At 39.6% G+C, this 14,420-nt stretch overlaps 1 protein-coding gene across 5 annotated transcripts in view; it reads left to right on the top strand.

Moving 5' to 3' along the window:
- The window catches only part of TBC1D32 (TBC1 domain family member 32), a 279,831-nt gene that overhangs the window by 185,535 nt on the left and 79,876 nt on the right, over positions 1–14,420 (top strand). For all 5 annotated transcript variants that reach the window (XM_075554618.1, XM_075554617.1, XM_075554615.1 and 2 more), the window contains 3 exons: positions 5,167–5,289; positions 6,235–6,343; positions 7,175–7,268. In XM_075554618.1, the coding sequence (XP_075410733.1) occupies positions 5,167–5,289; positions 6,235–6,343; positions 7,175–7,268 (326 nt within the window). The remainder of the gene's footprint in view (positions 1–5,166; positions 5,290–6,234; positions 6,344–7,174; positions 7,269–14,420) is intronic.

Here is a 14,420-nt window from a genome sequence, read left to right on the forward strand (position 1 = left end):
AATGTAAAATTTTGATTAAATTATTGGTTACTGTAAATTTAAATTAAACTCACACATGAGTAGAAGGAGAATTCACTTCGTTACCATCTTTAACTTTCTTATCTAGGTGATGTTGATGTGTCTCCATTGAATTTTTCACATTCCTCACGGATAGATCATAGCTTTCTTCAGTTAGGTCCTGTGCAATTCTTTTAAAATTTGTTATATTGTATGTGCTACTGTTTTGGGGGCTATTTATTTATTTATTTATTTATGCTATTGTCAGTGGGACCTCTTTTTCCATGATAACAGAGGACCCAGTTACTTTGTGCCTGGACAGAAACTTGTGAGGTAACGCTATTAGAAGGCTGCAATCAAGGTGTCACCTGGGAGTGTGGTTTCATTTGAAACTCGATTAGGCAAAGTTCTGCTTCTAAAGTCACTCAGAGTGTTGGTATAATTTGGTTCTTTGTGGTTTTAGAATTAGATGTCTCCTTTTCTTTAAAAAAATCATTTTTATTGGGGCTCATACAGCTCATCATAATCCATACATACATCAATTGAGTAAAGCGCCCTGTTACATTCGTTGCCCTCGTCATTCTCAAAATTCACCTTCCACTTGGGTTCCTGAAATCAGCTCATTTTCCTTTTACCCCTCTCCTTCCACCCCCTCCCCCTCCCTCATGAACCATTAATAATTTATAAATCATTATTTTATCTTATCTTACACTGTCCGGCATCTCCCTTCACCCACTTTCCTGTTGTCCACCCCCCAGAGAGCAGGTTATATGTCGATCCCCGAGATTGGTTCCCCCTTCCTACACTCCATTCCCTCCTGGTATCGCCATTCTCACCATTGGTCCTGAGGGGTTAATCTGTCCTAGATTCCCTGTGTTTCCAGATCCCAACTGTACTGCTGCTTCCCCCGCCACTCCATTGCATGTCCCCAGTGTTTTGCCTCAGTGCGGTGGGGTCAGCTCAGTCGCACATCCCCCACTGTGTCTCAGGTGCTGTCCCGTGTAGGGCCATGGGTCAGTACACGATGTCGCATCTCGCCATGGGGCTGGCTGTATCGTCTCCTTTTCTTGATGATGAGAAACTGAAGGTTTTGTCGGCTGTCATTGAGAGACTTCCTATTGTTCTTACCAGGTGTTTTCCCCAGCATGGTGGCTTGTTTCTATAAAGCTAGCAGAGTAGAGAGACTCCAGCAAGGAATACAGTCCAGTCCCATATAATATAATTGTGTTAGTCTGGGTGAACTATAGAAACAAATTCATAGACACTCATTTGTGTATAAGAAAGAACTTTCTATCAAAGAGCAATTGTACATTAATAAAATACCCCAGCCCAGTCCAGGTCAAGTCCATAAATCTGATATTAGCCCATATTCCTGTTACCAGTCTATAAATTCTTCCTTAGACTCATGCAGCACATACAATGACACCAAATGCAAGAGAACGATCATAGGCCAGTGGGTGGAAAGTCTTGTGGATCCAGTGGCAGTTAAAGCATCTTAGCACTGGCAGGGGTTTCCATGTAGCTCCGCCAGCTACAGGACTCTAGCATATCTCCATGTGTCTTGTCAGCAAGAATGTCTCCCAGGGAGTGAGTGTGTCCTGTCTCCAGCGAGCTGTTTATCTCTGTAGCACCTCCAAATGAGGTCTTCAAGCTGCAACCTAATTGATGGAGCAGACTCTACCCCTTCCTCAAGTTGATAGGTCATGTAACTGCCACAGTAATCATCTAATTATGTACATATAATCACACTCAATCTATTACCTTTGCTGTACTTATTTATAAGGGGAAAGCAAAGATCTTACCAATCTCACAGATCACAAAAGATGAAGGACATCAGGTCAGACTTCTCCCAATTAGGAGAAGTTGGCATCATTTTCACAATCAGCACATCATCACTGATTTAGTTCCATTTAAACAAAAAGATGGAAAAACCCTAAATGCCGATCAATGAATTAATAAATAAACTTTTGTGCATGCACACAATGGAGTATTAAATATTATGAAATAATTATGATGGATCTGCAAAACACCTCAAAAGTTGGGTACCTCTGGAGGCTATTAGGCAGAGTGAAATTTGTGAATTACAAAATGACACATATTTTATAAGGCCTGTGTTGTAAAATCTCAACCAAAGGGTTTTACACTAAAATAAGTATTCTTTGATGGTTATTATGGGCATGAGGGGAAATAAGCACAGATCACTGATTGGAGGAGAGACAAGTGTTAACTGGGGTGAAGGTAAGGAAGGCAATAAATAATACTTGAGACACTGACAAAACGATGGAGGCAGGAAAGACACTGAGAGGAGACATAGGTTAAAGGCAGCAAAGGGAAATGCTAGTAAATACTATTATGTACACAATCCTGCAATTATCTCTGAGTGGATGCCTACAAAGTCAAGCAAGCTGAGAAGGTATGGGAAGAACAAGAAGTTATTTCTGCATTTTGATTTACTTGTACAGTAAATATATTCATGAATATACTAGAACACACAAGCAAAATTATAAGAATTCCCAAGTTATAAGCAAACACCTTGGAGTACATTGTTTGGTCTGGGGGTTCGGGACCATCTTTGCAGGTGATTTCAAGTGCAATGGACATATAATCCATGAAGACCAATCTCCTACTGGCATCTTAAAGCTTGTGATAGGCATCTAAGGTGCTACTGCTGCTCCCTTTTCAACTAGAGCAAAAAGAGTGAAGAAAATTTGCACATATGGAACCAATTAATTCAGTGGATTTATGAACCTCAAAATCTTAGCTTCCACCAGCCACCCTGATATCATAAGAATGAGCTGGTGCCTCAATAACACTGCCAGCTGCTATGAGTGGGCTCACTTTAGAAGGACCTCAATAGAGTGGGTAAGATGTAGTCAATGAGTATGGCCTGTCTAGCCATAATTCCTGCTGTGAGATATTACGTACTCTGTACGAATGGCTAGAATCCTGTTTTTGGAGAAAGTTCTCTGCTATGCTAATGGACCAGGAGTAAGGTGGAATTAAGACTTCTCAACTGGACCATAAGTATCATCATGATAAATGGAGAAAAGATTGACGTTGTCAGGGATTTTGTCTTGCTTGGGTCCAAAATCAGTGCTCATGGAAACAGCATTCAAAAGACAAGTTGCATCTGGTAAATTTGCTGCGTAAAATCTCTTTAGAATATTGAGCAAGGAGGTTCCTTTGAGGACTAAGGTGCACCTGATTCAAGCCATGGTATTTTGAACTGCCGCATGTGCAAAGTGGACATCGAATAAAGAAAACCAATGAAGAATAGAAGCATTTTAATTGTGCTGGAGAAGAATATTGAAGGTATCATGAATTTCTAAAAGGACAAACCCATCTGTCTTGGAAGTGGTATGGCGAGAGTACTCCAAGAATAGGAAGACCTTATCTTACATACTTTGGCCATATTGTCAGAAGAAACCAGTCCGCAGAGAAAAACATCATGTTTGGTCCAATAGAGGGGCAGTGAAGGAGAGAAGGGCCCACAGGAAACGGATTGACGCCTTGGCTGCAACAATGAGTTCACGCACAGGAACAGCTGTGAGGATGGTGCCCAACCGTGCAGTGTTTTGGTCTGTTGTGCATAAGTTTGCTATCGGTTGAAACCAACTCGATGGTACCTAACAACAACAACAACAAGATGTGACCTTAAGCAAGTCACACTTGTTTCCGTGGGCATATGGTCTGCTGAAAAACAAAAACCACACTTGCCTCAAAGCCATTCCTCTGGGTATCAGAGTCATCTGGAAGCACCGAGAGAAGCCCAGGGGCCATCAGAAGGACATGTTTGAGCTCTGTGTCTGAAGTGCCAGAGGCTGAGACTAGAGTCTCGAGAGACTGTGCCGCACAGACTGCGGGACAGACCAGAGGAGCGAGGCCGAGACTGGAGGCCGAGGCAAGGAAACCATGAGACATAACAGGAGCAGCTTGGAGACTCTGAGGCAGAGTAACAAAGGGGATTCCTGCCCATCAAAAGTTATATCGCTTTGCAGATTTTTGTTATTTGCTAATATTCTCTGATAAATACCTAAGTTAGTTGAGTGGTCATTAAGAAGGAAATTTACTATTCATTTTTATGTTAGATTTTGATGAAATTTAAAAAATAAGATGAGAAATTACCAATCACCTTTTAAATAATATTTCAATAGCAGATTTTGGATAGCAGATTTCTACTTAAAATAGTTAAAATTTTATGTGAGGATGAAAAGTGGAGTCATTGGAAGTAATGGGTTTCTGTTTAGAGAGTAAAATTTGGCAATGATTACTAGTAGAGTTTTCCCAATATGATTAATTAATGGTAAATTATATACATGTGAACTGCTGAATTGGCAAATATGTCTGTCATGTTTTTTCAGTAATAAATATATCTGTCATCTATCTATATCAATTTCTGTCATTATCTGTCTATCATCAATCTATCTATGTATCTATCTATCTACAAACATACATACACACAGTCCACTTTTTGTATATGTGGTGGATTAGTTCCAGGACACCCCTTGCACTCAATATCAAAATCGAAGAATGCTCAAGCCCTTTATGTAAAATGATGTAGTATTTGCATGTCACCTACTTATATCCTCTGGTGTCCTTTAAATAGTCTCTCCCCATGGCCATTAAGTCGAGGCTGACTCTTAGAGATCCTGCAGGGCAGAACTGCCCCTGTGAGCTCACGACACTGAAACTGCTTATAGGACTGGAAAGCCCGTCTTTCTCCTGCAGAGCACCTGGCAGTTTCAAACCACAGACCTTGGGGATTGCAGCCCAGTACATAACCCCTATGCCACCACGGGTCCTTCCTTTAAGTCGTGTCTAGATTACTTATAATACTATACTCGAGCCCACTTTGAGGTATTGCCTTGACTACATGAGCTCTTCTTTCCCCTTTCCTCCCTCCCTCCCTTCCACCTTCTCTCCCTGCTTTCAGTTTCTCTTCAGTGTCTTCTGTCTTGGTCCGTTGAATCCATTGGTGTGGCGCTTAAGTATTTCCGGGGCCAACTATTCATGGGGCACTCCATCTAGATTGTCAGAAAATGAAACATAATGAAAATGCTCTTTCACCTCAGTTTTGTGTTTTGATCTATAGATATGACTTGGAGCATTAAGAAAGTTTCTAAATTTTTTAAACATTTTGTAAACCCTGCTTTTTCCTTTTTTTAATAGGCTATTAAGTGTGGCATGTTGTTCTCTGGACACACTTCTCTTATTAGAGGCGCAGTATCAACTCTCTGAAATGTTACTAACTGCCCAAGAAGAAAGTATTTTAGAGACCTCTGAAAACTGCAGGTAAAAGAAAGATCCATCAAATACAAGAATAAAAAACAACTTTATTTTAGCAGATGCTTTTTTAAGGAAGTGGTTTTTAGTATTGTTCTTAGATGCTTCTCCAGTAACTAAGCTGAATATGCTTAAGTCATAAGAGTGAAAAGCAACAAAGAGTACATGCATGGTCAGGAAGACGATGATCATGCTCCTGAAGAGGACTGTGGTTTATGGCAGCACTTTCTACACGTGATGTTTCTATTCTTTAAACTTGCATTACATTTAAACTTAGGTTGCATGTACAGGTTGACTCATTGAGCAAAGTATTTAATTTTGTGTTCCTGCTAAAGACCCTATTTATTTCATTTTCTTAATTAGGTTAGTTTATAATCATACATGGTGTTTATTTGCCAAATGATGACAATTTTTTCTATTAATAACTCACATCTGCCATTGCCTCAACTTGGCTGACATTTATTGAATGCACTTAGTCAATTGCTCATACTGAGTTTGTGTCTGTAATTAGAAAACCAAAACAGCAAAAAAAGTATGCTCATTCTAATCTGAGTTTAAAAGCATAGAGGAACATAAGAAATATGGGAGCCGTTCAAAACTAGTATTTTTATTGTATTTAAGGCATGAACTAGAATTTAATGAAACTTGGCTAAAACTTAATTTTTAAAGTCACTGTAGAACTAATGTGTATCTTAGTTCTATTTCTTATTTAAATATACTAACATTTCTCAGTAAAAAGTCTTTTCTCAATTTCATTGTATAAATAATATCTCTATCAATGACTTACTTTCTAAGATAAAAAGTCAATTTAGTCCTTTGTTTGAAAATGTTACTTTGATGATCTATTTATCAAAAGTACATTTTTTGCTTTTTTTCTTTTACATTTGTTTCTTGATTATAAAAATAAACTGTATTTCATTAGGCAATAACAACAATGATGTATTTATATTTCAGAGACTTCATAATTGATGCCTTGTCAGTAGAAAGAAATCACATTCTTGTTAGGATACATCTTATTGGTGGGCCACTAGAAAGGATTTTGCCTCCAAGGACACTAGAAAAGGTGAGTAAGATGGAGATGAAGTGGTTGAATTTGTCCATGACATATTTAGAAGCAAGGCAGCCAACTCTAGTGACACGTAATAACATCGACTCTCTCATGTCTGCATCACAAAGTCGAACTTTTGCTACCTGAAAACTTTAGGATGCAAGTGAGCCTTTTCAAACTAAAGCAGCGTCCTTGATGCGTCCGAGTCACGAGTGCTGCTTTATGGAGTCGAGTGGGGATGTTGTTTTATTTAAAAAGTTGTCATTGTTTCTGTGTGCCTTTGCGATTTTACCTTCAATGTCCCCCACTCTTATGAAAGGTAACTTTTATTAGATAACTTTATTCTTGTGTATTTCGTTGACACTACCGAGTACCTGTACTTCTATCAATATTCATGGAGTTCAGTTTTCTCAGAAGGTGTTTTGTTGTTGTTGGCGTTGAGTGCAGTTTTCCTTTGCCTGTCACCCTGGGAAGGGTGAGATAGAAATGATTGACAGCACAAGAGACGCACTTCGGTGAACAAACTTGCAAATGCATGGTCTATTTTGAAGGCTATAATTTTCCTTTCACGAAAAAATGATAAAATCATCATTGTCAGTTGTAGATGTCCGGACAAGTTACCAGATGCCTGTCATCAGTGTTGTCCCTGCTCTTCTTCATTTGACTTATTGTCCGTTAGAATATTCAGTTGTTGAATATCAAATTGCTTATGCAGGTAGGTGGGTAACTTCTCTGAAAGTTCTAAGGGAAAAAAGGCAACATAAATCAATGGTAATTCATAAAGTTTTAAAACTAAATAATATTTTAAACTGCTCGTTAAAACTATCTGCTCCCTTTCGTGTCCAGGGTTCTGCTCCATATCCTTGGCCAATGTTTTCATCATATCCCGTGCCAAACTGCTATCTTCCCGAAGTTACAAGACATGCTGATGGCAAGCAAGGTAAAATGCTTTCCATCATATGTAGTATTGATTTTAATACCTTTGTTGTTATACTTTGTCAAAAGGTAAAGAATTATGAAAGGAGAATGTGGTAATGTTATATATCAAATTGGCTAGGCTGTGCTTTGCAATCGTTTGGAAGATAGTCTGTCATCATCCTCATTTTGTGACCTGATGTAAGCAGTCAGTCAGCTGTGCTTTCATAGCGGTGTGGCCTGCATCCAATACATGTGGATGCTCTGGCAAAATGTACTCTCTTTTCTCCCTGCATCCTACGCATCATTCTCTCACCTGCCTCCCACTCTACATCTTAGGATGAGCTAGCAGCGTCCCATCTGGCCGCTCTTAATTCTATAAATGAGTTGCAGGTCTCGGGGACCTCTTTGGATTTGGGAAGCAACATATGCGTCCTTTGGCTATGCCATTGGGTCTTTTTTCGAATCGTTTTATTAGAGGCTTATACAACTCTTATCACAATCCATACATACATCAATGGTGTCAGGCACATCTGTACATTCATTGTCCTCATCATTCTCAAAACATTTGCTTTCCACTTCAGCCCCTGGCATCAGGTCCTCATTTTTCCCCTCCCTTCCTGCTCCCCCTCCCTCATGAGCCCTTGATAATTTATAAATTATTATTTTATCATATCTTGTCCTGTCTGACGTCTCCCTTCACCTACTTTTCTGTTATTCATCCCCCAGGGAGTGGGTCACATGTATATCCTTTTAATTGGTTCCCCCTTTCCAACCTACTCTCCCTCTACATACCCAGTATTGCCACTCACACCACTGGTCCTGAAGGGATCATCCACCCTGGATTCCCTGTGTTTCCAGTTCCTATCTGTAGCAGTGTACAGTCTCTGGTCTAGCTAGACTTGCAAGGTAGAATTGGGATCATGATAGTGGGGTGGGGAGGGGAGAGGAAGCATTTAGGAACTAGAGAAAAGTTGTATTTTTCTTTGTTGCTACCATTGGGTCTTTTTCCTGAGTGATTGACAAGTTTTGAGGAGGGTCCAGAAGAAGAGAAGACTGAAGAAAGCCCAGACTGCCATGTGAGCTTGCCTGCCACTCAGACCTTATGATCTAGCTAATCTAGTATTCCTGAAGTGTCAGTGGTGAATAGTACTATTCGGAGTCTTTTTCAGGCCTATATTGCTGAATCACAGGCAGACCCTTAGAATTTTGAAATAATGATAACTACCATATATGTATGCAAAATAGTATGCAAACAACATACTATTAAAGTTCTTTGTAAACTACACAACCTTCCTATATGTGTTATAGGCAGGCATCACACCTGACCTCCTCTGGCTACACAGGGGAAAGGAGACTCCAACACAGTGCTAGCCCATGGCTGATCACCACAGGCAAAGCTAAGACATTTCTCTACCCTCCCACTTTCTCTGCTCTATTTTGACACCACGCTCTGTCTCACGCTTCTTTGTTACTGGATTCAACAATCCATTGCAATGGCCACATAGAACTCACAGGCAGGACTCATGATGATGAGGCCTCGTGGAAAAGTTAACAGACTTCTTCCATATGTCACAATCAGAAATTATTAAGGATACAGTCCTTTGTCCACACCAGGGCCTCTTTTGAGTCATGCTGGTAGTTATGCCTCTTTCTGGCTCTCAATCTCCCAGCCACACGGCCCTTTGGCCTCTCCCCTACGAGAATAAAAATGAAAAGTTCATTAGTTTGGACAAATGCTCAAAGGGTACTACCCTCTGTAAGTCAGCCTCCTGCCCTGAGGCATTCAACTTTACTCTTTTGTGGGCACGCTACTCCGTCTTATGGTCTCTGCTTGGCCCCTGTCTTCTGGCTCATGGTCTCGGATTTGCAGGCTTGGTGCTCCGGCTGTCTTCCCTGCTGCAGACAGGGGTCTGTATGGCGCCTACTCTTTTCTGGTGTTGAGTCTTTCCTGATAATCAGGACTGACCGGTCCTTGAGTTAGGATGCCCTACGCATTTCTTACATTCTCCCACCAAGGTATTTGGTGGGAGTTACAAAGAATATGAATAGAAAAGCCATGGCAAGCCATTTCACTTCACAGCAGTATATTTGTGTGCATGTGCCATTTGTGTCAACGTTGATATTAAAAAAATGTGTACCATATATACTCCAGTATAAGCTGAGTTTTTCAGTACATTTTTTTAACATTTTATTAGGGGCTCATACAACTCTTATCACAATCCATACATATACATACATCAATTGTATAAAGCACATCTGTACAGTTTTTGCCCTAATTATTTTCTTTTTTTTTATTTTACATTTTATTAGGGACTCATACAACTCTTACCACAATCCATACATATACATACATCAATTGTATAAAGCACATCCATACATTCCCTGCCCCAATCATTCTCAAAGCATTTGCTCTCCACTTAAGCCCTTTGCATCAGGTCCTCTTTTTTTTTTCCCCTCCGTCCCTGATCCCCCCTCCCTCATGTGCCCTTGGTAATTTATACATCGTTATTTTGTCATATCTTGCCCTATCCGGAGTCTCCCTTCCCCCCCTTCTCTGCCGTCCCCCTCCCAGGGAGGAGGTCACATTTTAATGCAGTTTTTGGGGTAAAATTAGGTGCCTCAGTGGATATTCAGGCCGGCTTATACTCGAGTATATATGGTATACTCCTTTTGAGAAAACATCTTTTGACTTGTAACTGAGTCTTCGTAAAGACTAAGCATGGGTCAATAAGTCACAATACAGATTTTTTACACACACAGTCACTGTACAATAAGTCTGTATGATACAGAATTTTCTATGATGAATTGGAGGTTGTCTGTCATAAAATCCAGTGTACAAAGCCGTTTTCCATCATTAAATGGAAGTGATATATGAGGTTGAGCTCAAGCAAACAAGACCTGAATGAACATACAAACAAGCGACTTGAAAAAGTGGCCCAAATGCCTATGGTCCCCGTTCCTTTTCTTCTCTTGGCCTCATTAGGAGTCTCTATGATTGGTTGGTTGAGGAAGAGAAAACTTGTGCTTTGTTAATAGATAACTCTGCGTGTTTTGCAGTCACTGCTTGGAAGTGGAGGATAGCAGCCCCTTTCTGTGAGCTCACTGAAGGACAGGAGTGGGGGAAATCCCCTCAAGAAGCAGAACTTTGAGCAAACCACCATGTGGTTTACTTTATTTGCTCTGTAGAAATGAGCAGATGCTTGAGTGTAGATTGATTCATGGGCTGTGACCAATTACTTGCCTCCTGATCAGGGACTTTGAAGGAGCATGATCAGAAAATTGGTAATCTTGAGGTAAGGGGGAGTATGTGGATAGACTGCTCTGAATAGGCTGAATAAATGAAGACGTCTGTGTTACATAGATAGTCATCAAAGGTGACCTCAGCAAAGGAGAGTTTTAACCAACCAGTTGATAGACTGTTCTCTTTCCTCAGTCATTCCTGTCCTTGCTCAATAGATTCATAAACAAAGTAGTCATAGTTGCAGATGCATTTTGTACATGGGTTCATTGACATGGACTTTCACTGAAATATTCTCCCACTCGCTAAGTTGTCGATAAAGTCCTCCTATGTATAGAAGTAGTTTTTCTCTAACTTCTCCCTTATTGGATATTAAATTTTTTGGTAGGCGGGACATTTATTTATTTTATCTTTTGTTGTTTAAGCTTTCAGGATTATATCTAAGACCATGTTGAACACTAACGCCAAACGTTTTTTTCTCCATGTTTTCTTTTCTATGCTATTATATATTTGAGCTACTGCATGTTAGTTTTTGTATGTAGCAGAAGATATGCGTCTAACTTCATTCTTGAACCAGTTCTAGTCAGGTATTTAACCTTGTCCTACTCAATGGATTTCCTAGCATTGAATTCACTGGTCAAATCTCAGTCCTCCTCGGACTAGATGTATCAATATCACTTGACACTATTGATTCTTCTCTCTTTTGTTGGAAACATATTCTTTACTTGATTTCTAGAAAACATACTCATCTGGTTTTCTTCCTTAAAATGATCAGGTGTTTCTGGTTCATTATTTTTATCTATTATTTTTAGTTTTTCACTTATCTCCAACCTTTAAAATTTGTAGCGCTCTAGTTTCTCAGACTTTTACCAGGAGCTATGTGTTGGGCTGCTCACCACAAGGGCAGCAGTTCTAAACCACCAGCCACTTCATGGGAGAAATATGAGGCTTTCTATTCCCTTAACACTTTAGAGTCTCGGAAACCCACAGGAGTGGGTCTCTGCCTAGTAAGGTCTAAGAGTCAGAACCGACGTGGTGCTGGTGATTTTGGTTTATTCTTAGCATCACAAGTACTTCATACTCTCCATTATGTTGATGGCAATCGGATTGGTATTTTTAGCTTTTATCACTAACAGCTTTAAACTCATATATACAGCTGTATACTTTACACCTTTACTAGGAAGGTGCACAAGCAGATCAGGCCTAGTCAGTATGAGTTAGCATCTTATAAACTCTCAAAACCTGCTTCCCCTGCATTCTCCACGACTTTAGGAATGGTAAGTCTGCCCTCATTCTTCAGACCATAAACCTGGAGGCATCCTTTCACTCCCCTTTGCCTTTCATTCTCCGTTCTGAACAGTCAGCAAATTCATTTGACTCAAACCTGCATATCCAAAATAAAGTCAGTCACTTTGTGCACTGCCACTTTTTGAAGATTGGTATATTGTAGTAATCTGTATTCAGTCTGTTCTCAACAGCAACCAGAGTGATACTGGTGAAATGTGGGCTCAATCATATCAAGGTTTTGATTCAAACCCTTAAATGGCCCCACACAATTGTGTCACCCTTCCTAATATATGCTCTCTGTATTGAAAGTTTGGTACAATTTCAAGCCCTTTTATTTAATTACATTTCTCCTGCCACATTAGCCATGAATTTTTATTGACTTTTATTTGTTCCTAAGACACAAATATTTGAATAGCACATTATTTCTAATTTAGCAGTACCTGGGACTTCCTTTTATTTTTATTTATTTATTTTTTATTTGATATGTGGGAATATATTTCTTTCTTTCTTTTTTTAAAACATTTTATTAGGGACTCATACAACTCTTATCACAATCCATACATACACATACATCAATTGTATAAAGCACATCTGTACATTCTTTGCCCTAATCATTTTCAAAGCATTTGCTCTCCACTTATGCCGTTTTCATCAGGTCCTTTTATTCCCCCTCCCTCCCCGCTCCCCCCTCCCTCATAAGCCCTTGATAATTTATGGATTATTATTTTGTCATGTCTTTCCCTGTCCGGTGTTTCCCTTCACCCCTTCTATGTTGTCCGTCTCCCAGGGAGGAGGTTACATGTGGATCCTTGTAATCGGTTCCCCCTTTCCAACCCACTCACCCTCCACTCTCCCAGCATCGTCCCTCACACCCATGGTCCTGAAGGTATCATCCACCCTGGATTCCCTGTGTCTCCAGCCCCCATATGTACCAGTGTACAACCTCTGCTCTATCCAGACGTGCAAGGTAGAATTTGGATCATGGTAGTTGCGTGGGAGGAAGCATCTAGGATCTAGGGGAAAGCTGTATTCTTCACCGGTGCTACATCGCACCCTGCCTTTCTCATTTCTTTCCCTAGACCACTCTTTTTTGATGATGCCTTATACCTGATCCCTTTGGCACCTCGTCATCGCACAGGCTGGTTTGCTTCTTCCATGTGGGCTTTGTTGCTTCTGAGCTAGATGGCCGCTTGTTCACCTTCAAGCCTTTAAGATCCCAGACACTGTCTCTTTAACATGGTTCCTCTTAATGAGAAGAGAATTTGCAGACATCGATGGGTAGCCTGAGAGGTTTTTCAGAGACATATTCAATTCAGAATCATTCTATGTCATCATTTCTTTGTTTATGTTCAAGCTTCTAATGTGGGAACAGAAAATGAGAAATCAGAATGATGTCTAACTTCCAATTATTCTTGGAGACATAGAGATAATATATCTGTGAACTTAACAACTGTAGCCCAATGTGTTTCTAACAGAAGCCTAAATCAGAAGCAATGAGCCTAAATAACTATAATTAAATAAGTATACATTAATTGTGCGCTGTTAAATTGTGTCCATAAGTTAGTAGCGCTTTAAGATGCACATAGTTCTTTAGCAGCATGAGTTCATATAGCTTTCAGTTCTGCTATTTTAATTCCAGGTAATTATTCACTAGTTCTGATAGGTGCTATTTTCATCATAAGTTTCAAAGCAAAATTCTGAGATATAATTTCATTGCTAGGGGAGGAAAATCACTTTAATTGTGTGCACAGGGTGATATACTTCCTCATTTGTCTCCCAACTTGTAGATTCTCTCAGCTTGCTACTGTTATCTTTTCATCAGTTCAATCGCCTCATGGTAGTGCATTGGTGTCAGTGTTAGCTATTAGGTAATTCATCTTCATCTGTAAATAAGAATCTCAAGACATCATCTAGTTCAGTTATTTTTCCTTGTATACATTCTTAGGATCATCATATTAAGATGTAAGCAACCTTTAAGAAGTGTTATTGATCAATATTTCCTACTATATGCTACAGTATAATCTTCTTTGACATGCTCATAAGGAAAAACATTGACTGGAATAATTATTCCTAAAATATCATTTCTGTGCTACCCAATGGTTAAGTAAGAAGAAGTATAGTAACTTATATTATTACTTGCACAGAATACATATGAGAAAGAGATGGAGGTGGGGCGTGGGAGGCTGTTACACTGTGGTTAAAGGCATGTAATGCTCGGTATGTGAGGGTGGGTGAGGTGAATTGCTGGAGATTGACCCATATGAAAGAGGAAGACAGAGTGCTCTTAGCCTGGTTTGTTTGGTTTTGTTTTTCTGAACTCAGAGTAAAGCTGCATCATTCTTATGTCCAATATGGGATGTTTGGGATGGGGACTTCTTTCCCAAACACTGAAGGGAAGTCCAGTACCTTAATGCTTCAATTAAAGCAGACTTAGGGGATTGAGTAGGATACATTCCTGATAAAAGAAGAAAAATGAAGGGAAGGAAAAGTTAAAAGAGTTTAGGCCTAGCTTCCTCTTATAAGCTGTGGAACTTAATATGACCTTTACTTTTATATTTACTTCCCATTGGTTTATCTATATTTATTAGTAGTAAACACAATAAATTTCAGAACTACCAGAAAATATATTTGAGGACATGCTAAGTTATT

Source organism: Tenrec ecaudatus, chromosome 7 (genome assembly GCF_050624435.1).
Source record: "Tenrec ecaudatus isolate mTenEca1 chromosome 7, mTenEca1.hap1, whole genome shotgun sequence".
Taxonomy (NCBI): domain Eukaryota; kingdom Metazoa; phylum Chordata; class Mammalia; order Afrosoricida; family Tenrecidae; genus Tenrec; species Tenrec ecaudatus.